This window comes from Bombina bombina, chromosome 7 (assembly GCF_027579735.1).
Source record: "Bombina bombina isolate aBomBom1 chromosome 7, aBomBom1.pri, whole genome shotgun sequence".
Lineage (NCBI taxonomy): Eukaryota > Metazoa > Chordata > Amphibia > Anura > Bombinatoridae > Bombina > Bombina bombina.
This window is the reverse complement of record NC_069505.1, coordinates 231,494,552-231,519,218: the sequence shown is the minus strand read 5'-3', so window position 1 is coordinate 231,519,218 and position 24,667 is coordinate 231,494,552. Positions and strand designations below refer to the sequence as shown.

Sequence of the window (24,667 nt, the reverse complement as noted above, 5' to 3'; positions counted from 1 at the left end):
CTCAAGTGATTCCCCTAGCAGAGATTCAAGAATATACCTGCTTCTAGCTGATCTAGCAGAAGGAATATTCTAGTCTATATCTGGCAAATTAAAACCCCCCAGTACTATAACATTACCCTTCATAGTCATTTTGGTTATTTCTTCTAATAACATATTTTCCAGTTTTTCATCCTGCAATGGAGGCCTATATACAACCCCTATTCTAAACACATTTTTATCTCCAATTTCCAAAGTCACCCAAATACTTTCCACCTCATCATTTGTTCCTACAATTTCAGTAACCTTTATATTTTCATTTACATACAGAGCAACTCCTCCGCCTTTCTTTCCTACTCTGTTCTTTTTAAATAACCCGTATCCAGGTATGACTATGTCCCAGTCATGCAAATCATTGTACCATGTTTCTGTTATAGCTACTAAATCCAAATTGTCCCTAGTCATTATTGAAATGAGTTTAGGTAATTTATTTCCTAAGCTGCAAGCATTTGTGCTCATGGCACGAATAATTTTTCTACTAGAATTTCTAGAATTGTTACTCGGACTAACAGTTTTGGCATGCTGTGGGGGGCATGAATCTGAATGAGCAGATTTATTGTACACAAAGACCAACACATTATCAAATCAGGTAAGTAAAATACAAAGGTACTTACCCCTTCGGACAGACACAGCCTGATATGCAAGGTTGATGCGCCAAAGCTGTAAGATTAAGCAGCTGATTTTCACAAGTTCTTTCTCTGCTCAGTTCCACATCTGCGTCTGGATTGCTACAGTTATAATAAATCTGACCAGCAGGACAGTCATATACTAAAGGAAAAACACAGAACTTTAAGTAACTCATTTACAATGATTTTACAATATCCAAAAAATTTAATAATTTTACAATCTGTTACAAGTAATGTTTCAAATGCTTCATAATGAATAATCCTATGCAAAAAAGAAAATTTTCCTAAACTATCCTTTTCTCACACACACACATATATATAATGTTTGTGTAGATATTTGTATGTATATAATGTTTGTGTATATGTGTGTATATATATATATATATATATATATATATATATATATATATATATGTTACGGTTACCCTTAGTCTCGCTGAGAGATGGACCGCTTAGTAGCCTGGATCCCTATTGCTGAAGAGGGGAGAAGCAGCTTTCCATAGTATTCTATATGAGTCTCGCAAATGTAGAATAATCCCCCTTAGCTGTAGTACATCTAGGATACCCTTCTGCCCACAAAAACGAGTCAACGCTGCGATTGAGGGTCAACCAAGAACTCAGGACTGGGATGCTGCTGGGAAATAAGCTCTTCACAACAAAATAACTAATGCTTCTGTAACAATATATATATATATATATATATATATATATATATATATATATATATATATATATCTAGGGCCAGATTTAGCGATTTCACTTGCACGTTAACTGCTCTAGAAATAAACCTTTTGTGCGTCGGGTTGCTCTCATATTACAAGTTGAAAGTAAAATGTTATCACTCGTGCTAAACCGTAAAAAGCCTTTAAACAACTTTCCAATTGACTTCTATGATCTAATTTTCATCTCAAAATAAATAATGAAAGTATATTACAAAGGTTTTAAACTGCACATAATTAAACATTTTATATTACAATCTCATACTATTTAATATCCCTTTAAGCAAAAAAACCACCAAACGCTGATTATGAAATCTGGTGAGACTAAAACCCAGGCTTCAATGTAACATAATATTAATATAACAAATATTAAATGAAGCAAAATATGTTCTTCCTCTTTTTCAATCCTTTTTCAATCCTCTAGATTTGTTATGGATGGTCATTTAATAGTATTAAAATGTTATCATTTCTATCAGAGTCATTTTCCTGAAGACATTTAAACCCACGCAAGTTAGCTCTTCAACAAAGAATATCAAGAGAACAAAGCCTATTAGACAATAGACGCAAATTGGAACATTATTTAAATTTGCAGTATATATCCGAATAATGAAAATGTAATTTTGATTTTACTGTCCTTTTAAGGAATCTAGTGCACCATGATAAAAGCATGTAAAAGCTTAAAGGTGCATTAAAATATACTGGCAGTTTGGAATTTAAAGGGACACTCAAGCCAAAATTAAACTTTCATGATTCAGACAGAGCAACCATTTTAAACATTTTTCCACTTTACTTCCATTAACAAAATGTACACATCATTTTTATATTTACACTTTTGTAGTCACTAACTCCTACTGAGCATGTGCAAGAATTCAAAGAAAATACGTATATGCGTTTGTGATTGGCTGATGGCTGTCACATGGTACAGGGGGAGTGGAAATAGATATAACTTTGAAATCTGTCAAAAAAAAAAATCTACTACTCATTTGAAGTTCAGACTAAGGAGTAGATTTAACAAATGCCAAATCGCTAAATGCCGCCAAGCATACGCTGTCGGCTGTTAAAATTGCACAAGTTTTTTTGTGATATTCTTGTGAAATGCCGACCCCTGCACATTCACGGCCAATTGGCCGCTAGCAAGGGGTGTCAATCATCCCGATTATGACACCCCCTTATGACCGCTGCTTCTTAACTTAGGTTTCCTTTGACCCGGAAACTTTGGGGCTAGATTGCAGCATCCGCTGCTTGGTAAATCTACCCCTAAGTGCTATTGCAAATGTACTGTATTTACTGGTCTTTTAAATCTACCTTATGACATAAAGATATTACCAAACCTGCTAGTATAAAAATAATGTTCTGAAATAGGTTAATGCAATGACTTTTGCTTACCGATATCATTACTCTCACACTTCATGATACCATCCTTGCATTGGCTGGAATTATAAGAAGAAAGTGTAAGATAAATAAATCTAATAATAAAAAAAAATCAAATATTGCATTTGCCTTTGAAATGCATTTTAAATTTTATAATATCAAAAATATAATATTAAAAAAGTCCTATTCACTGCATTAGCAATTAGTAGTTACCATACACCGAGGGATGTGATTATATTTTCTCCTGGATGATAATCTATTCCTTGGAAATAGCAGGGGCATTCACTCCTACGAAAATAAAAACATTTCATTACATGTCCCAGGTGTCCATCTGCAATCTCAAATTTAAATGTCAAATTCAATTACCCCTAAACAACTAAACCTCCTTCAATGCAACTAGATTAGATGGGGTGGGGGTCCTGCAGTTAGTGTTAAGTGCAGTGGGTAGGTCGCACTTAGAGAGTTTGGTGCTGTGGGGGTTAATCGCTGGGGGATTCACTCAAAATTATAAATTAACAAATGTATTCATGGGTTTTGTTAATACATACGTTCATCATTCTTTAAATTCATGCATGTGTTTATTCATTTTTGTTCAAATGCAATGAATAAAGAAAAAAATGTCATTTTTGAATTAGTATGAAAACAAATGCACATCTGTAAAAATTATAGTATCAGAAAACTTCCAGGTTTTCTACAACTGATGATAGATGATAGATAGATAGATAGATAGATAGATGATAGATAGATAGATATATGATAGAAAGACAAATAGATCATATATGATAGATAGATAGATAGATAGATAGATAGATAGATAGATAGATAGATAGATAGATAGATAGATAGATAGATAGATAGATAGAAAGACAAATAGATCATATATGATAGATGGATAGATAGATAGATAGATAGATAGATAGATGATAGATAGATAGATAGATAGATGATAGATAGATAGATAGATAGATAGATAGATAGATCTATGATAGAAAGACAAATAGATCATATACAATAGATAGATAGATAGATGATAGATAGATAGATAGATTAAAATCATCATGGATTAATTCGCCCGGGTGATTGGCAACCCGTACTCTCACACAATTGGTTGTGTGAGGGTAGGGGGGCGGTCTTGTACAAGCCTTAGCCGTGCTATATTAAATATGGGGAACAAATGCGCCACACAATCTGTGATCAAGTGCGGAAAGGTTCACTACATGTGAATCCTGTCCTCTCGCAGACTGATAAATATTGCCCAATGAGTATGAGCAGTTGTTATTATTAGTAATATATTATATTTAGCAGATGTCACCTGATTCTCTAATTTTCATATTTTTTTCTGTGCATTTCTACCCACCATGCCTTGGATAAGCATATGATCATTGGGGCTACAATTAATCTGATGGTGAATAAAGGGCAAAAATGTGAAAATCAAACAGAAGAAAATAAATAAAAAATAAATCACTTTTGTCTACAACAGTAAGACCAAAAAATTAAAGTGCCCGCATTTGTGTTTGAAGTAATAAAGCAAAAATGCAAAGTAAATAATAAATAAAATCAATTGGTTTTCAAGAAAATGATAAATATAAAAAAATCTATACTAATGGCTTTTAACAAATGTAATTTATTGAGAACTTAGCCTATTACTGTAAGTAGATGTGTCTGTAACAATGGCCTATATTTATCAAAGTCTGACGGACCTGATCAAAAAGCCGCGCACCAAGTACGGGGCGATGAGCAGCGGACTGTTGTTAACTAACAGTCATCGATCTCGCTGCTCTTCGGCTTTTTCACAGCTTTATTGGTATACTGTCACTAAACACCGCCACTATACTATACTGTTTTACCCCTAAACTGCCTCTCCCGGAGCCCACCACAACTCGAATAAACTTATTAACCCCTAAACCGCTGCTCCCAGAACCAGCTGTAATGAAATAAACTTATTTACCCCTAAACCGCCACTCCCGGAGCCCACCGCCACCTACATTATGTTATTAATCCCTAATCTGCCGCCCCCTATACCGCTGCCACCTACATTACATTTATTAACCACTAATCTGCCGCCGCCAACGTCGCCGCCACTATTCTAAATGTATTAACCCCTAAACCTAAGTCTAACCCGAACCCTAACACCCCCTAACCTAAATAAATCTAAATAACTAAAATAAAAATTAATATTATTAACTAAATTATTCCTATTTAAAACTAAATACTTTCCTATAAAATAAACCCTAAGCTAGCTACAATATAACTAATAGTTACATTGTAGCTTTTTTAGGATTTATTTTTATTTTATAGGCAAGTTTGTATTCATTTTAACTAGGTAGAATAGTTACTAAATAGTTATTAACTATTTACTAACTACCTAGCTAAAATAAATACAAATTTACCTGTAAAATAAAACCTAACCTAAGTTAAACTAACGCCTAACACTACACTACAATTAAATAAATTAACTAAATTAAATACAATTACCTAAATTAAATTAAATTAGCTAAAGTACAAAAAAAACCCCACTAAATTACAGAAAACAAAAAACAAATTACATATATTTAAACTAATTACACCTGATCTAATAGCCCTATCAAAATAAAAAAGCCCCCCGAACGGTAAAACCCACCAACCACACAACAAACCCCCAAATAAATTACTAACTAAAAAACCTAAGCTCCCCATTGCCCTGAAAAGGGCATTTGGAGGTGCATTTCCCTTAAAAGGGCAGTTAGATCTTTTGCAAGCCCAAAGCCCTAACCTAAAAAATAAACCCACCCAATACATCCTTAAAAAATCCTAACACTAACCCCATGAAGATTCACTTACCGGTTGACGTCTTCATCCAAGCGGCAAGATGTCCTCAACGAAGCTGGCAGAAGTGGTTCTCCAGATGGGCAGAAGTCTTCATTCAGACGGCATCTTCTATCTTCATCCTTCCAATGTGGAGCGGCTCCATCTTCAAGACATCCGGCGTGGAGCATCCTCTTCCAACAACATCTTCTTGCTGAATGAATATCACTTTAAGTGACGTCATCTAAGATGGCGTCCCTTCGATTCTGATTGGCTGATAGAATTCTATCAGCCAATCGGAATTAAGGTAGAAAAAATCCTATTGGCTGATGCAATCAGCCAATAGGATTGAGCTGGCATTCTGTTCCAATCAGCCAATAGAATGCAAGTTCAATCCAATTGGCTGATTGTTCATCCAATTGGCTGATTGTTGCATCAGCCAATAGGATTTTTTCTACCTTAATTCCGATTGGCTGATAGAATTCTATCAGCCAATCGGAATCAAAGGGACGCCATCTTGGATGAGGTCACTTTAAGTGATATTCATTCAGTAAGAAGACGTCGTTGGAAGAGGATGCTCCGCGTCGGATGGATGAAGATAGAAGATACCGTCTGGATGAAGACTTCTGCCCGTCTGAAGGACCACTTCTGATGGATTCGTTGAGGACATCTTGCCGCTTGGATGAAGACGTCTCCCGGTAAGTGAATCTTCATGGGGTTAGTGTAAGGATTTTTTTAAGGGTATATTGGGTGGGTTTTATTTTTTAGATTAGGGCTTTGGGCCGCAAAAGAGCTAACTGCCATTTTAAGGGCAATGCCCATCCAAATGTTTTTTTCAGGGCAATGGGGAGCTTAGGTTTTTTAGTTAGTAATTTATTTGGGGGGTTGGTTGTGTGGGTGGTGGGTTTTACTGTTGGGGGTGTTTGTATTTTTTTTTCCAGGTAAAAGAGCTGATTACTTTGGGGCAATGCCACACAAAAGGCCCTTTTAAGGGCTATTGGTAGTTTAGTTTTTTTTTATTTTGGGGGGCTTTTTTATTTTAATAGGGCTCTTAGATTAGGTGTAATTAGTTTAAATATCTGTAATTTGTTTTTTATTTTCTGTAATTTAGTGGAAGTTTTTTTTATACTTTAGCTAATTTAATTTAATTTATTTAATTGTTTTTAATTTAGTTAATTTATTTAACTGTAGGGTTAGGTTAGGTGTTATTGTAACTTAGGTTAGGTTTTATTTTACAGGTCAATTTGTATTTATTTTAGCTAGGTAGTTATTAAATAGTTAATAACTATTTAATAACTAGTCTACATAGTTAAAATAAATACAAACTTGCCTGTAAAATAAAAATAAACCCTAAACTAGCTACAATGTAACTATTAGTTATATTGTAGTTAGCTTAGGGTTTATTTTACAGGTAAGTATTTAGTTTTAAATAGGAATAATTTAATTAATGATAGTTTATTTAGATTTATTTAAATAATATTTAAGTTAGGGGGTGTTAGGGTTAGGGTTAGACAGGTTTAGGGGTTAATAACTTTAATATAGTGGCGGCTGCGTTGGGGGCGACAGATTAGGGGTTAATAAATGTAGGTAGGTGGCGGCGATGTTAGGGGCGGCCGATTAGGGCTTAATAAGTATAATGTAGGTAGCGACGGTGTAGGGGGCGGCAGATTAGGGGTGTTTAGACTCGGGGTACATGTTAGGGTGTTAGGTGTAAACGTAACTTTTATTCTCCCATAGGAATCAATGGGATATCGGGCTGCAGCGAACATAAGCTTTCGCTGCTTTCAGACTCCCATTGATTCCTATGGCATCCGCCGCCTCCAGGGCGGCGGATTGAAAACCAGGTACGCTGGGCCGGAATAGTGCAGAGCGTACCTGATAGAAATGTTATCATTTGCAAAAGTAGTCAGATAGTGCCGAATTTGCATTCGGAACATCTGTAATGACTTAAGCATCGATCGGTGTCGGACTGAGACCGGCGGATCATATGTTACGTCACAAAATAAGGGGAATCTGGCTCTCCACAATTACGCTGCGGAATTCCAGCGTATTTGCGGTTGACGGCTTGATAAATAGGCCCCATTATGTTTCAGAAGTCATGTTGCTAGTGGTAGTATAAAGTCTTCTTTGGGCTCAATTTGTCAAGCTAGGGCGCAGCTCACCTGTGGTGGGCAGCAATCCGCGGCTGGAATTCGGCATTGCACACAAGTGCTATTTTGCGCTTGTGCGCAACATTGCTCCCTGCCCACACACAGCCAATCCCACGCGGGCAGGAGCTGTCAATCTCCCCGGTCAGATGAGACTGGGGAGATTGAAATTCTTCACCTAAGAGGTGGAGAAGAGGTTAGGAAGCAATGGTCTGATGAATGTTGCTTGATAAATACTGACTGTAGGTTCCCTTGTGCACACCTGCAGTCACAGGGAGGAGAAGGGCTTGATAAATACTGACTGTAGGTTCTCTTGTGCAAACCTGCAGTCATAGGGAGGAGAAGGGCTTGATAAATACTGACTGAGGTTCTCTTGTACACACCTGCAGTCATAGGGAGGTGAAGGGCTTGATAAATACTGACTGTAGGTTCTCTTGTGCACACCTGCAGTCATAGGGAGGCGAAGGGCTTGATAAATACTGACTGTAGGTTCTCTTGTGAGCACCTGCAGTCACAGGGAGGAGAAGGGCTTGATAAATACTGACTGCTGGTTCTCTTGTGTGAGCCTGCAGTCATAGGGAGGTGAAGGGCTTGATAAATCAAGCCCTTTAAAGCAGATCTCTTGTTTTTGGAAAAAAAAGGGTACCAACTATAGCTGTATTCATACCAAATGAGATAAAGGCTGTTTTACCATAGCTTATTCTATAATTACCTTTGTACACATCTTTCCTCTTTAGTGTTTAGGTACATTCCTTGTGGGCAGGCACAACCTTCAACACAATCTCCATTGCATATCTCTGGTGCTGAAAGTGCTTGGCAGGTCTGACCACATGTAGACACACAAGTGCCATATTGCATTGTGTCTTCACATGGAATTTCTAGTAAAGACAATGGAAAAATGTTATTGAAGTCACAATTTACAAATGTTTGACCTAACAATAGTCTGAATCGATGTTGTTTATTTACTAACATGTCTAATCTCATGTGAATTTATTTGTGTAACATATTAACATTTAATAACTACATAATAAGCTATGTAACATGGTAAAGGTTATTATCTGTACTTGCCATAGTCAGTAAAGCTGTATCTGACATTAACATAACGTCATAGCTTACTTCTAAACACTGTAATGTTAGCTGACATTTTTCCCACCTGATATTTTTTCCCAAACCAATACATTTTAACTTACATTGGATGCCTAAAAATTACAACAACGCATGATAAGATGAAGTAAATGTAAAATAAACCCTGAGGAAATTAAAAGAGAAAGATTTGTGAAAAGAGAGAACAGACTGGGAAAGGAAAAGGGGTCTATTTATCAAGCCGTCAACCGCAAATACGCTGGAATTCTGCAGCGTAATTGTGGAGACCTTGATTCTCCATATTTATGAAAGCCTATAGACCGCCAAAAGTAGAATTTTGTGACGTAACATACGATCCACCGGTCTCAGTCCGACACAGATCGATGTTTATGTCATTACAGATGTTCCGAATGCAAATTTGGCACTATCTGACTACTTTTGGAAGTTAACAAATATCCACCAGGTACACTCGCCACTATTCCGGCCCAGCGGACCTGGTTTTCAATCCATAGGAATCAATGGGAGTCTGAAAGCAGCGAAAGCTCACGTTCGCTGCTGCCTGATATCCCATTGATTCCTATGGGAGAATAAAGTTATGTTTACACCTAACACCCTAACATGTACCCCGAGTCTAAACACCCCTAATCTGTCGCCCCATACACCGTCGCCAACTACTTTATATTTATTAACCCCTAAACCACCACTCCCGGACCCCGCCGCAACGAAATAAACTTATTAACCCCTAAACCGCCACTCCCGTAGCCCACCGCCACCTACATTATGTTATTAACCACTAATCTGCCGCCACCTACATTTCATTTATTAACCCCTAATCTGCCGCCCCCAATGTCGCCGCCACTATTCTAAATGTATTAACCCCTAAACCTAAGTATAACCCTAACCCTAACACCCTCTAACCTAAATATTATTTAAATAAATCTAAATAAAACCTACAATTATTATCTAAATTATTGCTATTTAAAACTAAATACTTACCTGAAATAGACCCTAAGCTAGCTTCGATACATCTAATAGTTACATTGTATCTAACTTAGGGTTTATTTTTATTTTACAGGCAAGTTTGTATTTATTTTAACTAGGTACAATAGTTATTAAATAGTTATTAACTATTTAATAACTACCTAGCTAAAATAAATACAAAAGTACCTGTAAAATAAAACCTAACCTAAGTTACAATTACACCTAACACCATACACTATAATTAAATACAATTAAATAAAGTAAAAAAAATTAACTGCATTATATACAATTATCTAAAGTACAAACACCCCCCACTAAATTACAGAAAATAATAAACAAATTACAGAAATTTACACTAATTACACCTAATCTAATAGCCCTTTCAAAATATAAAAGCCCCCCAAAATAAAAAAAACCCTAGCCTAAACTAAACTACCAATAGCCCTTAAAAGGGCATTTTGCGGGGCATTACCCCAAAGTAATCAGCTCTTTTACCTGTAAAAAAAATGCAAACAACGCCCTCAACAGTAAAACCCACCACCCACACAACCAATCCCCCCAAAAAAATACTAACTTAAAAAACCTTAGCTCCCCATTGAATTGAAAAGGGCATTTGGATGGACATTGCCCTTAAGAAGGCAGTTAGCTCTTTTGCAGGCCCAAAGCCCTAACCTAAAAATAAAACCCACCCAGTACACCCTTAAAAAAACCTAACACTAACCCCCTGAAGATCGACTTACCGGGAGAAGCCTTCATCCAAGCCGGGCAGAAGTGGTCCTCCAGACGGGCAGAAGTCTTCATCCAAGCCGGGCAGAAGTGGTCCTCCAGACGGCAGAAGTCTTCATCCAGACGGCATCTTCTATCAGCCAATCGGAATTAAGGTAGAAAAAATCCTATTGGCTGATGCAATCAGCCAATAGGATTGAACTTCAATCCTATTGGCTGTTCCAATCAGCCAATAAGATTTTTTCTACTTTAATTCCGATTGGCTGATAGAATTCTATCAGCCAATCGGAATCTAAGGGACGCCATCTTGTATGACATCACTTAAAAGAACCTTCATTCGTCGGGTAGTCATCGACCGAAGAGGATGCTCTGCGTCGGATGTCTTGAAGATGGACCCGCTCCGCGCCGGATGGATGAAGATAGAAGATGACGTCTGGATGAAGACTTCTGTCATCTGGAGGACCACTTCTGCCCTGCTTGAATGAAGACTTCTGCCCGTCTGGAGGACCACTTCTGCCCGGCTTGGATGAAGACGTCTCTCGGTAAGTCAATCTTCATGGGGTTAGTGTTAGGTTTTTTTAAGGGTGTATTGGGTGGGTTTTATTTTTAGGTTAGGGCTTTGGGCCTGCAAAAGAGCTAACTGCCCTTTTAAGGGCAATGCCCATCCAAATGCCCTTTTTCAGGGCAATGGGGAGCTAAGGTTTTTTTAGTTAGTATTTTTTTTGGGGGGTTGGTTGTGTTGGTGGTGGGTTTTACTGTTGGGGGGTTGTTTGTATTTTTTTTAAAGGTAAAAGAGCTGATTACTTTGGGGCAATGCCCCACAAAAGGCCCTTTTAAGGCCTATTGGTAGTTTAGGCTAGGGGTTTTTTTATTTTGGGGGGACTTTTTTATTTTGATAGGGCTATTAGATTAGGTGTAATTAGTTTAAATTTCTGTAATTTGTTTATTATTTTCTGTAATTTAGTGGGGGGGGGGTTTGTACTTTAGATAATTGTATATAATTTAGTTAATTGTTTTTAATTTATTTAATTGTATTTAATTGTAGTGTAGTGTTAGGTGTAATTGTAACTTAGGTTAGGTTTTATTTTACAGGTACTTTTGTATTTATTTTAGCTAGGTAGTTATTAAATAGTTAATAACTATTTAGTAACTATTCTACCTAGTTAAAATAAATACAAACTTGCCTGTAAAATAAAAATAAACCCTAAGTTAGATACAATGTAACTATTAGTTATATTGTAGCTATCTTAGGGCTTATTTTACAGGTAAGTATTTAGTTTTAAATAGGAATAATGTAGTTAATGATAGTAATTTTATATATATTTATTTTAGGTTAGGGGGTGTTAGGGTTAGGTTTAGGGGTTAATAAATTTAATATAGTGGCGGTGACGTTGGGGATGGCAGATTAGGGGTTAATAATATAATGTAGGTGGCGGCGGTGTGGGGGACGGCAGATTAGGGGTTAATAACATAATGTAGGTGGCGGCGGTGTAGGGGCGGCAGATTAGGGGTTAATAAGTATAATGTAGGTGGCGGTGGTCTCCGGGAGTGGCGGTTTAGGGGTTAATAACTATTTAGGTGCGGCAGAGTCTGTGAGCAGCGGGATAGGGGTAAAACAGTTTAGTATAGTGTGGGTGTTTAGTGACAGGGTACCAATAAAGCTGGAAAAAAGCCGAAGAGCAGCGAGATCGATGACTGTTAGTTAACAACAGTCCGCTGCTCATCGCCCCGTACTTGGTGCGTGGCTTTTTGACAGCTTTTTTGGTAACTTTGGAGAACGTATTTAGGTCTGCGGCAGCGATGTTAGGCGATCTTAGGCGAGCGTATTGGTGCCGGCGAGTGCAAGTAAGTTGACAGGTTGATAAATAGGGGCCAAAGGCTACATTAAGGGAAGAGCTAATATCGGAAATCATCTTACAATGCCAGGAGTCAATAAAAAATGTATGTTAATTTATAAAGCTTAAAAAATATTTTCAAATAAACAACAGTTAAACGGACATGAACTTCTATATTTTTATTTCATGATTCAGATACAATTTTAAACATCTTTCCACTTTATTTCTGTTATCAAATTTGCTTCATTCTTTTGCTATCTCTTGCTCTATCTGAATTGTGCAGGTTTAATGTTGATTTCCCAATCTCTGTGTTTATTTTAGTAAATATACTTTACTTGTATAAAAAAGCACGTGCCTATAAAACACAGAAATGGAATGAACTCTCAATCCACAGAGGGTGTTCACCAGCACTCACAGTCAGCTGCATTTGCCCCAATGACTTAGTCAGTCAGTTAGAAAAAAAATCCAATTTACTTCTATTATTGAATTTGCTTCTTTCCTATGGTATTCTTTGTTGAAGAGATACCTAGGTAGGTTTCTGTTCCGCTACTTGTTAATAGTGCTGCCATCTAGTGCTCTTGCAAATAGATATCGTTCTTGCAAAACTGCTGCCCCATAGTGCTCTTAACACATGCACTCTCCTGAGCTAACATTTCTACTTTTCAAAAAAAGATATCAAGAGAATAAAATGTTATTTAATATTTACTGATCTTGCTGAATCATTAAAGAAAAAAATGGGTTTCATGTCCCTTTAGTTTGTGACAGCATGAGGCCAAATGGTGATCGGTCCAAGACCACATCAAGGTCTCTTTCTAGATACAAACAAGAGTGGCAATGTGTGACAATAAATGTTTGTGTGACAGTAACAATGAATGTTTGTGTGACAGTGACAATGAATGTTTGTGAGACAGTAACAATGAATGTTTGTGTGATAGTGACAATAAATGTTTGTGTGACAGTGACAATGAATGTTTGTGTGACAGTGACAATGAATGTTTGTGTGACAGTGACAATGAATGTTTGTGTGACAGTGACAATGAATGTTTGTGTGACAGTAACAATGAATGTTTGTGAGACAGTAACAATGAATGTTTGTGTGACAGTGACAATAAATGTTTGTGTGACAGTGACAATGAATGTTTGTGAGACAGTAACAATGAATGTTTGTGTGACAGTAACAATGAATGTTTGTGAGACAGTGACAATGAATGTTTGTGTGACAGTGACAATGAATGTTTGTGTGATAGTGACAATGAATGTTTATGTGATAGTGACAATAAATGTTTGTGTGACAGTGACAATGAATGTTTGTGTGACAGTGACAATGAATGTTTGTGTGATAGTGACAATGAATGTTTGTGTGATAGTGACAATAAATGTTTGTGAGACAGTGACAATGAATGTTTGTGAGACAGTAACAATGAATGTTTGTGTGACAGTAACAATGAATGTTTGTGAGACAGTGACAATGAATGTTTGTGAGACAGTGACAGTGAATGTTTGTGAGACAGTGACAATGACAATGAATGTTTGTGTGACAGTGACAGTGACAGTGACAATGAATGTTTGTGAGACAGTGACAGTGACAATGAATGTTTGTGGGACAGTAACAATGAATGTTTGTGAGACAGTGACAATTAATGTTTGTGAGACAGTGACAATGAATGTTTGTGAGACAGTGACAATGAATGTTTGTGTGACAGTAACAATGAATGTTTGTGTGACAGTGACAATGAATGTTTGTGTGACAGTGACAATGAATGTTTGTGTGACAGTGACAATGAATGTTTGTGTGACAGTAACAATGAATGTTTGTGTGACAGTGACAATAAATGTTTTTTATCTTTAGTTTATAAATCAGATGCCAGAGAGTGTATACTACAGTCCTCTTGATTGAGGACTTATCTTTTCTCTTTTTGTTATTTTATAAATTTATATTTTACCCCCGTGCACTGTATCTCTGTCAGTAATGTATAGAACATTACGTTAACGTTAAAAAGCGATATTAACGATGGACTACTTATATTTTTAACATTTACAACAACAATAGGTGGAAAAAGAACCACTGATTTCAAAAAGAATACACTTGTAGCCCTCTCTTATACCTAAAGAAGTGTTTGGTTTAACTGTATTCAAAAACAAAATTAAAGCATATCATCTTTATTACAATATTTAAAATAGGAAACATTTTAAAACTAATAACCTGGAACCGAAAGACCTCTATAATGGCTATAACCATTAACCTACTAGTAAGGTGAAGGGCAATAATAATGGGTGTATCACAGACAGAAACCAAACTGCTGTATTGTCAGTGAATCCAGCACACTGCAGTAGCAACAATATGCCTGTAAGCAAGCATGCGGTTCGTGTATATTTAGCTGTGCCACATTCTAAACACCTCCAATTGTAATAGTAACCACATAGAAAAGGTATTGGCAGCTGGATAGAGTGATCTAAGTGTCTAATATAATACTATATAACGCAGTTAATTCGCTAAATGACAAGATATTGCAAATAAATGTAAGCAATAATAATCAGCAACACAGTGTGTAATCAGCCATACAACAAGCCTATAGCAAATTGATTGTGGATTAAACCACATAAAAGCTGCTAAATGCAAATAGTCTTATCAATAAGGTTATAACAGCTTAATATATTGGTTCTTGTATTTTATCATACACATGGCAGTGTTGCATATTACATGGAGTATCACCAAGATGTTCTGTTTCATGAATACATACATCTAAGTAAATCGCAACCCACACATTTTGCTGGGCAACTGATGAAAATAAACATTATTCACTGAGTGAAGGCCGAAACGATCTTCTGGGGTTGCTGTGTTCCTTGTTCAGAGAGGAATTGCCTGGTATTTCGGCGCTGGACTGACCGTAATAGGCGGGATCAGACTGATATACTACAGGAAAGTTCTTTTATGTGAAAAGCATTACTGGGCTAAAAGAAGCTGCAAAAATAACACACAAAGTTCGTAAAAACTGCACGTCGTAATTAAATCACTGATTAAGTATACAAAAAGGTTTTGCATGTACAACAATAAAATGACGTATTGCTTGTGTTTTTTTTGTGTCAAGTAAAGTAAAGCTGTACCTTGCCAAATGTAACTTGTAATCAGTGAGAAGTAACAGACCAATGTGTTAGGCTGAGAGGATTAAACCGTGCTGTTGGCAAGTGGTGGCAGTAATAAAGTTCAATCTTGCAATAGTTCTTAATAAGAACTACAGATATATAAGTGAAACAGGTATAATCTCACCGCTGTTGCCGCACTCTGTCATGCCCCTCAGGCCGTCCCAATACCGGGTATGGATTCACTCCTCCGGCATCCAAACATACGGTCAAATGAACAAATAGAATTACCTGTATTGGAACTAATCACAGCCGCAGGCCTCAGTGCAGGTAAAAAGCATCTTTATTTTTAGTAGATTAACATTCACAGGGTGAAACAGACTCAGGGGTACACTGAGAACAAACGTCCGACGCGTTTCCTGCCCGGAGGCACTTCGTCAGGGACTTACATAGTCAAAATACAAACAGCTTAAAAAGGCTTACTTGCTTACGTAACGAAATTAGCACCTGTTCATTATGGTTAAAGGCACAAATGCTGCCGTCTATGGAAACTTGCTACTGCTGGGTTTTGAAAAATCCCTTTAAAGCATTCAGCTAGAGTAACATTGTGTCAAGGGTGCCATATGTGTATGTATCTTGTATCAATATTAGTAACACAAAAGACACAATAAAAACGCCGAAAATTAGTAACATGTTGAAATAGCCTTTTCCAAAGAAAGCAGCAAAATAGTACAAAAGTTGCTCTACAACCAATTCATATGAACAGATGCTAAAGAAACATAAAATTATTTTCAAGCTGCAAATAATAAAAGAATAACAATGTTATTGATTCAATGTACAGCGGACTCACAGAGGATTCAAAGTGAGACATTTTTACAGGTCTCATATATGATTTTAAAATGTTAAAAGATTTATGTTTGAACTGTCTTAGTTAGAAGGTTAATTATTAGACGTTAAGGGAGAATTTAAAGACTTATATAATCATTAATTCTTCAGCTTGACTTAATGTGTTAAGAAAAATTACAGTGTTTAAGTGAACTAACTTATTCTGTGTGGATGATGAAATGAATTATATTTAAAGTGATTCATAAAATATGATGTGAAAAAGAAAATTAGAATAAGTAAAAATAAAACTCGCTATGTGTCTTTTTTTTTTAAATTTGCTGGAGTGGAATGTCCTGGTAAGGATCATATCTAAAATTTATCGAATTAATTTGAAAAAAAGTTTTTTGTAATAAATAATAAATGAATAAATTCTATATGTGAACAAAATTGTGCTGATCATGATTGGTGTCACTTATGTCTGTATAGACAATAAAATAGTGTAAAACCTAATTTACAAATGAAGCTGAGTCTAAGACTTAACGAAACTAAATGTACTGATATTTGAACTAGGGAGCACTCTGGAGGGACAAGAGAAAAAACTACTATTTATACTGAGCAGCTATGTTTATTGCCTTGTCAGGTTGTTAAGAAAATTTATGTGTATATATATGTCTTCTTGTGGACAATTTAGTCTACAAAGTATCTAAGGTCTGTTATCTTATTAATACCATTTGGAGTACCGGTCATTAAAGTAAATATCCAAAAGGCCTCTTTCCTATTCATCTTGGCAGTTCTATCCCCACCTCTAATATCATAAGGGGCATGGTCTATACCTTGGAAGCTAAACATAGTACTTAGGTTGTGGTCGTTAACAGGAATACCTAAAGAGATAAAGTGTTCAACAAAATGCTTAGCTACTGGGGTGGAGGGGGGGTCATGTTTAATGGAGAGCAAATGCTCCCTAACCCTGTCCTTAAGGAGTCTAGTTGTCCTACCTACATACTGTTTACAGCAGATCTTACAGTTAATTAAGTAGACCACAAATCTAGAATTACAATTAAGTCTAAATCTTATGTCAAAACATTTACCTGTGGTCTTAGATTTAAATTCTCTACCGGGAATCACAAATTCACAACTCTTACAGGGAATCTTTTTGCATCTAAAGAATCCCTTTTCTGGCTGTAACCAAGAGTTGTTGCTTTTAATTGAGAAATCTCTAATTAGATGATTTCCAATAGTTGTGGCTTTTCTACTTACTAGTCTAATGCCCTGGTTTTGTAATGAATCTTGTAACAGGGCATCTCTGTCCAATACAGGAAGATATTTCCTTATAATATTATTGATACAGTTAAACTGTCTGCTGTAGCAAGTAGAAAAGGTTATAGGTGATTTTGAACTTTTCTGGTTATTGCTATTATTACCATGGTGTCTAGTTTTAGGGGTGTCTTTAAGAAGCACATCTCTACGCATAAGTTCAACTTCTTTACTAACTCTTTCTAAGGTACTAATATCATAGCCCCTAATGTGAAGACGCTGAGTGAGAGAATGAGCTTGTTCTATATAAGTATGAACGTTGCTACAGTTGCGTCTAAGGCGCATATATTCCCCTTTTGGAATAGCCATTTTGAGGTGTGCTGGGTGATGTGAATCTGCTCGTAGGATCGTATTTCCTGATGTTGGTTTTCTAAACGTAGAGGTAATGATCGAATGTGATAATCTATCCAACTTCAATGTGATGTCTAAAAATGGTATGTTCTCTTTTGATGCTGTGTATGTGAATCCCAAAATAAGATTATTATCATTTAGATATTTCACAAATGCAGGTATGGAATTGATGTCACCCTTCCATAATATAACCAAGTCATTGATAAACCTTCTGTAGAACCCCATCTGTGACTTAAAAGGATTATTGTCATGGAATATTTTCTGAAATTCAAAGTGTGTTAGGTAGAGATTTGCATATGATGGTGCAAATTTCGCACCCATGGCGGTGCCCTGGTTCTGTACGTAATGAGTACCTTCAAACGTGAAGTTGTTATGATTCAAAAGAAATTTTGTACCATCACATACAAATCTGATAAACCTATCATCATATGTAGTATACATCTCAAGCATAGCTTGCAAAGCTTCAATACCCTTATTGTGTGGTATACATGAGTATAATGAATTAACATCTATAGTAAGTAGAGTATCATTTTCATCAACATGCACAGAGTTTAACAGCCTTAACAAATGCTTAGTGTCACGGAGATATGCTGGGGTTATCTGAACAATAGGTTGTAAGACTGTGTCAATAAAGGACCCAAGTTTTTCCCCTAGGGATCCCACACCGGAAATGATGGGGCGCCCAGGGGGGTGTTCCCTATTCTTGGGTATTTTAGGTAAATGTCTAAACACGTGTATGTTTGGAAACTGGTTTTTAAGAGAGTCTGCTTTCGATTTAGTGATGACACCTTCCTGAACATAATGATGAAGAAAATCATTAAGTTCCATGATGAACTTCCTAGTAGGATTGAATGTCAATTTACGATAGGTGGTGTCATCACTAAGTTGTCTGAGAGCCTCACAAGTATACTGTGCCCTGTCCTGTACTACTATACAACCACCCTTGTCTGAGCTTTGATCGATAAGATCACTGTTTTCTTGTAATTTTTTTAAAATGTTTCTCTCTTTCTTAGATAGATTGTTACTTTTCCCATATTTCAGACAGGTACTGGTGTTAGTTTCTCTAGCTAGTGCGTGAAGATCCCTTTCAACCAAACTTTGGAAGACCTCTATAAAGTCCCCCCTCATTTGTATGGGATAGAAGTGTTTATTCGCATTAGTAGTGATGGTGGGAATGCTTAAATTTTGTGTATTGGATCGTGCACTCTCACTTTCGAGTGACAGTAAATTAACAATTTCACATTGATCATCAAAATTGAAACCATCACTATCAGTATTGGTGATAACTAGACTTGGGTTTATATTGTTTGTGGCTTCTCCATCAGTGTTTTCTACGAATGTTTGTGAGACAGTGACAATGAATGTTTGTGAGACAGTAACAATGAATGTTTGTGAGACAGTAACAATGAATGTTTGTGACACAGTGACAGTGACAATGAATGTTTGTGTGATAGTGACAATGAATGTTTGTGAGACAGTGACAGTGACAATAAATGTTTGTGACACAGTGACAATGAATGTTTGTGACACAGTGACAATAAATGTTTGTGACACAGTGACAATGAATGTTTGTGAGACAGTGACAATGAATGTTTGTGTGACAGTGACAGTGAATGTTTGTGAGACAGTGACAGTGAATGTTTGTGAGACAGTGACAATGAATGTTTGTGACACAGTGACAATAAATGTTTGTGAGACAGTGACAATGAATGTTTGTGTGACAGTGACAGTGAATGTTTGTGAGACAGTGACAATGAATGTTTGTGAGACAGTAACAATGAATGTTTGTGAGACAGTGGCAATGAATGTTTGTGAGACAGTGACAATGAATGTTTGTGTGACAGTGACAATGAATGTTTGTGTGACAGTAACAATGAATGTTTGTGTGACAGTAACAATGAATGTTTGTGAGACAGTGACAATGAATGTTTGTGAGACAGTAACAATGAATGTTTGTGAGACAGTAACAATGAATGTTTGTGACACAGTGACAGTGACAATGAATGTTTGTGTGATAGTGACAATGAATGTTTGTGAGACAGTGACAGTGACAATAAATGTTTGTGACACAGTGACAATGAATGTTTGTGACACAGTGACAATAAATGTTTGTGACACAGTGACAATGAATGTTTGTGAGACAGTGACAATGAATGTTTGTGTGACAGTGACAGTGAATGTTTGTGAGACAGTGACAATGAATGTTTGTGAGACAGTAACAATGAATGTTTGTGACACAGTGACAGTGACAATGAATGTTTGTGTGATAGTGACAATGAATGTTTGTGAGACAGTAACAATGAATGTTTGTGACACAGTGACAGTGACAATGAATATTTGTGAGACAGTAACAATGAATGTTTGTGAGACAGTGACAATGAATGTTTGTGTGACAGTGACAATGAATGTTTGTGAGACAGTGACAATGAATGTTTGTGAGACAGTGACAATGAATGTTTGTGAGACAGTAACAATGAATGTTTGTGACACAGTGACAGTGACAATGAATGTTTGTGAGACAGTGACAATGAATGTTTGTGTGACAGTGACAATGAATGTTTGTGAGACAGTGACAATGAATGTTTGTGAGACAGTGACAATGAATGTTTGTGAGACAGTGGCAATGAATGTTTGTGAGACAGTGACAATGAATGTTTGTGACACAGTGACAATGAATGTTTGTGTGACAGTGACAATGAATGTTTGTGTGACAGTGACAATGAATGTTTGTGAGACAGTGACAATGAATGTTTGTGAGACAGTGACAATGAATGTTTGTGTGACAGTGACAATGAATGTTTGTGAGACAGTGACAATGAATGTTTGTGAGACAGTGACAATGAATGTTTGTGTGACAGTGACAATGAATGTTTGTGTGACAGTGACAATGAATGTTTGTGTGACAGTAACAATGAATGTTTGTGTGACAGTGACAATGAATGTTTGTGTGACAGTAACAATGAATGTTTGTGTGACAGTGACAATGAATGTTTGTGACACAGTGACAATGAATGTTTGTGAGACAGTGACAATGAATGTTTGTGAGACAGTGACAATGAATGTTTGTGTGACAGTGACAATGAATGTTTGTGAGACAGTGACAATGAATGTTTGTGACACAGTGACAATGAATGTTTGTGAGACAGTGGCAATGAATGTTTGTGAGACAGTAACAATGAATGTTTGTGAGACAGTGGCAATGAATGTTTGTGTGACAGTGACAATGAATGTTTGTGTGACAGTGACAATGAATGTTTGTGTGACAGTAACAATGAATGTTTGTGTGACAGTGACAATGAATGTTTGTGAGACATTGACAATGAATGTTTGTGAGACAGTTACAATGAATGTTTGTGTGACAGTGACAATGAATGTTTGTGTGACAGTAACAATGAATGTTTGTGTGACAGTGACAATGAATGTTTGTGAGACAGTGACAATGAATGTTTGTGTGACAGTGACAATGAATGTTTGAGACACAGTGACAATGAATGTTTGTGAGGCAGTGGCAATGAATGTTTGTGAGACAGTGACAATGAATGTTTGTGAGACAGTGACAATAAATGTTTGTGAGACAGTAACAATGAATGTTTGTGAGACAGTGACAGTGACAATGAATGTTTGTGTGACAGTAACAATGAATGTTTGTGTGACAGTAACAATTAATGTTTGTGAGACAGTGACAGTGACAAAGAATGTTTGTGTGACAGTAACAATGAATGTTTGTGTGACAGTAACAATGAATGTTTGTGAGACAGTGACAATGAATGTTTGTGAGACAGTAACAATGAATGTTTGTGAGACAGTAACAATGAATGTTTGTGAGACAGTGACAGTGACAATGAATGTTTGTGTGACAGTGACAATGAATGTTTGTGTGACAGTAACAATGAATGTTTGTGTGACAGTGACAATGAATGTTTGTGTGACAGTAACAATGAATGTTTGTGTGACAGTAACAATGAATGTTTGTGTGACAGTAACAATGAATGTTTGTGAGACAGTGACAATGAATGTTTGTGAGACAGTGACAATGAATGTTTGTGTGACAGTAACAATGAATGTTTGTGTGACAGTGACAATGAATGTTTGTGTGACAGTAACAATGAATGTTTGTGTGACAGTAACAATGAATGTTTGTGTGACAGTGACAATGAATGTTTGTGTGACAGTAACAATGAATGTTTGTGTGACAGTGACAATAAATGTTTTTTATGTTTAGTTTATAAATCAGATGCCAGAGAGTGTATACTACAGTCCTCTTGATTGAGGACTTATCTTTTCTCTTTTTGTTATTTTATAAATTTATATTTTACCCCCGTGCACTGTATCTCTGTCAGTAATGTATAGAACATTACGTTAACGTTAAAAAGCGATATTAACGATGGACTACTTATATTTTTAACATTTACAACAACAATAGGTGGAAAAAGAACCACTGATTTCAAAAAGAATACACTTGTAGCCCTCTCTTATACCTAAAGAAGTGTTTGGTTTAACTGTATTCAAAAACAAAATTAAAGCATATCATCTTTATTACAATATTTAAAATAGGAAACATTTTAAAACTAATAACCTGGAACCGAAAGACCTCTATAATGGATATAACCATTAACCTACTAGTAAGGTGAAGGGCAATAATAATGGGTGTATCACAGACAGAAACCAAACTGCTGTATTGTCAGTGAATCCAGCACACTGCAGTAGCAACAATATGCCTGTAAGCAAGCATGCGGTTCGTGTATATTTAGCTGTGCCACATTCTAAACACCTCCAATTGTAATAGTAACCACATAGAAAAGGTATTGGCAGCTGGATAGAGTGATCTAAGTGTCTAATATAATACTATATAACGCAGTTAATTCGCTAAATGACAAGATATTGCAAATAAATGTAAGCAATAATAATCAGCAACACAGTGTGTAATCAGCCATACAACAAGCCTATAGCAAATTGATTGTGGATTAAACCACATAAAAGCTGCTAAATGCAAATAGTCTTATCAATAAGGTTATAACAGCTTAATATATTGGTTCTTGTATTTTATCATACACATGGCAGTGTTGCATATTACATGGAGTATCACCAAGATGTTCTGTTTCATGAATACATACATCTAAGTAAATCGCAACCCACACATTTTGCTGGGCAACTGATGAAAATAAACATTATTCACTGAGTGAAGGCCGAAACGATCTTCTGGGGTTGCTGTGTTCCTTGTTCAGAGAGGAATTGCCTGGTATTTCGGCGCTGGACTGACCGTAATAGGCGGGATCAGACTGATATACTACAGGAAAGTTCTTTTATGTGAAAAGCATTACTGGGCTAAAAGAAGCTGCAAAAATAACACACAAAGTTCGTAAAAACTGCACGTCGTAATTAAATCACTGATTAAGTATACAAAAAGGTTTTGCATGTACAACAATAAAATGACGTATTGCTTGTGTTTTTTTTGTGTCAAGTAAAGTAAAGCTGTACCTTGCCAAATGTAACTTGTAATCAGTGAGAAGTAACAGACCAATGTGTTAGGCTGAGAGGATTAAACCGTGCTGTTGGCAAGTGGTGGCAGTAATAAAGTTCAATCTTGCAATAGTTCTTAATAAGAACTACAGATATATAAGTGAAACAGGTATAATCTCACCGCTGTTGCCGCACTCTGTCATGCCCCTCAGGCCGTCCCAATACCGGGTATGGATTCACTCCTCCGGCATCCAAACATACGGTCAAATGAACAAATAGAATTACCTGTATTGGAACTAATCACAGCCGCAGGCCTCAGTGCAGGTAAAAAGCATCTTTATTTTTAGTAGATTAACATTCACAGGGTGAAACAGACTCAGGGGTACACTGAGAACAAACGTCCGACGCGTTTCCTGCCCGGAGGCACTTCGTCAGGGACTTACATAGTCAAAATACAAACAGCTTAAAAAGGCTTACTTGCTTACGTAACGAAATTAGCACCTGTTCATTATGGTTAAAGGCACAAATGCTGCCGTCTATGGAAACTTGCTACTGCTGGGTTTTGAAAAATCCCTTTAAAGCATTCAGCTAGAGTAACATTGTGTCAAGGGTGCCATATGTGTATGTATCTTGTATCAATATTAGTAACACAAAAGACACAATGAAAACGCCGAAAATTAGTAACATGTTGAAATAGCCTTTTCCAAAGAAAGCAGCAAAATAGTACAAAAGTTGCTCTACAACCAATTCATATGAACAGATGCTAAAGAAACATAAAATTATTTTCAAGCTGCAAATAATAAAAGAATAACAATGTTATTGATTCAATGTACAGCGGACTCACAGAGGATTCAAAGTGAGACATTTTTACAGGTCTCATATATGATTTTAAAATGTTAAAAGATTTATGTTTGAACTGTCTTAGTTAGAAGGTTAATTATTAGACGTTAAGGGAGAATTTAAAGACTTATATAATCATTAATTCTTCAGCTTGACTTAATGTGTTAAGAAAAATTACAGTGTTTAAGTGAACTAACTTATTCTGTGTGGATGATGAAATGAATTATATTTAAAGTGATTCATAAAATATGATGTGAAAAAGAAAATTAGAATAAGTAAAAATAAAACTCGCTATGTGTCTTTTTTTTTTAAATTTGCTGGAGTGGAATGTCCTGGTAAGGATCATATCTAAAATTTATCGAATTAATTTGAAAAAAAGTTTTTTGTAATAAATAATAAATGAATAAATTCTATATGTGAACAAAATTGTGCTGATCATGATTGGTGTCACTTATGTCTGTATAGACAATAAAATAGTGTAAAACCTA

At 36.2% G+C, this 24,667-nt stretch overlaps 1 protein-coding gene across 1 annotated transcript in view; it reads right to left on the bottom strand.

Annotated features, from left to right (window-relative positions):
* OTOG (otogelin) overlaps nt 1–24,667 on the bottom strand; it is a 576,525-nt gene that overhangs the window by 385,230 nt on the left and 166,628 nt on the right. The window contains 4 exon segments of the mRNA XM_053689346.1: nt 651–804; nt 2,768–2,811; nt 2,966–3,040; nt 8,396–8,561. Of these exon segments, the coding sequence (XP_053545321.1) occupies nt 651–804; nt 2,768–2,811; nt 2,966–3,040; nt 8,396–8,561 (439 nt within the window).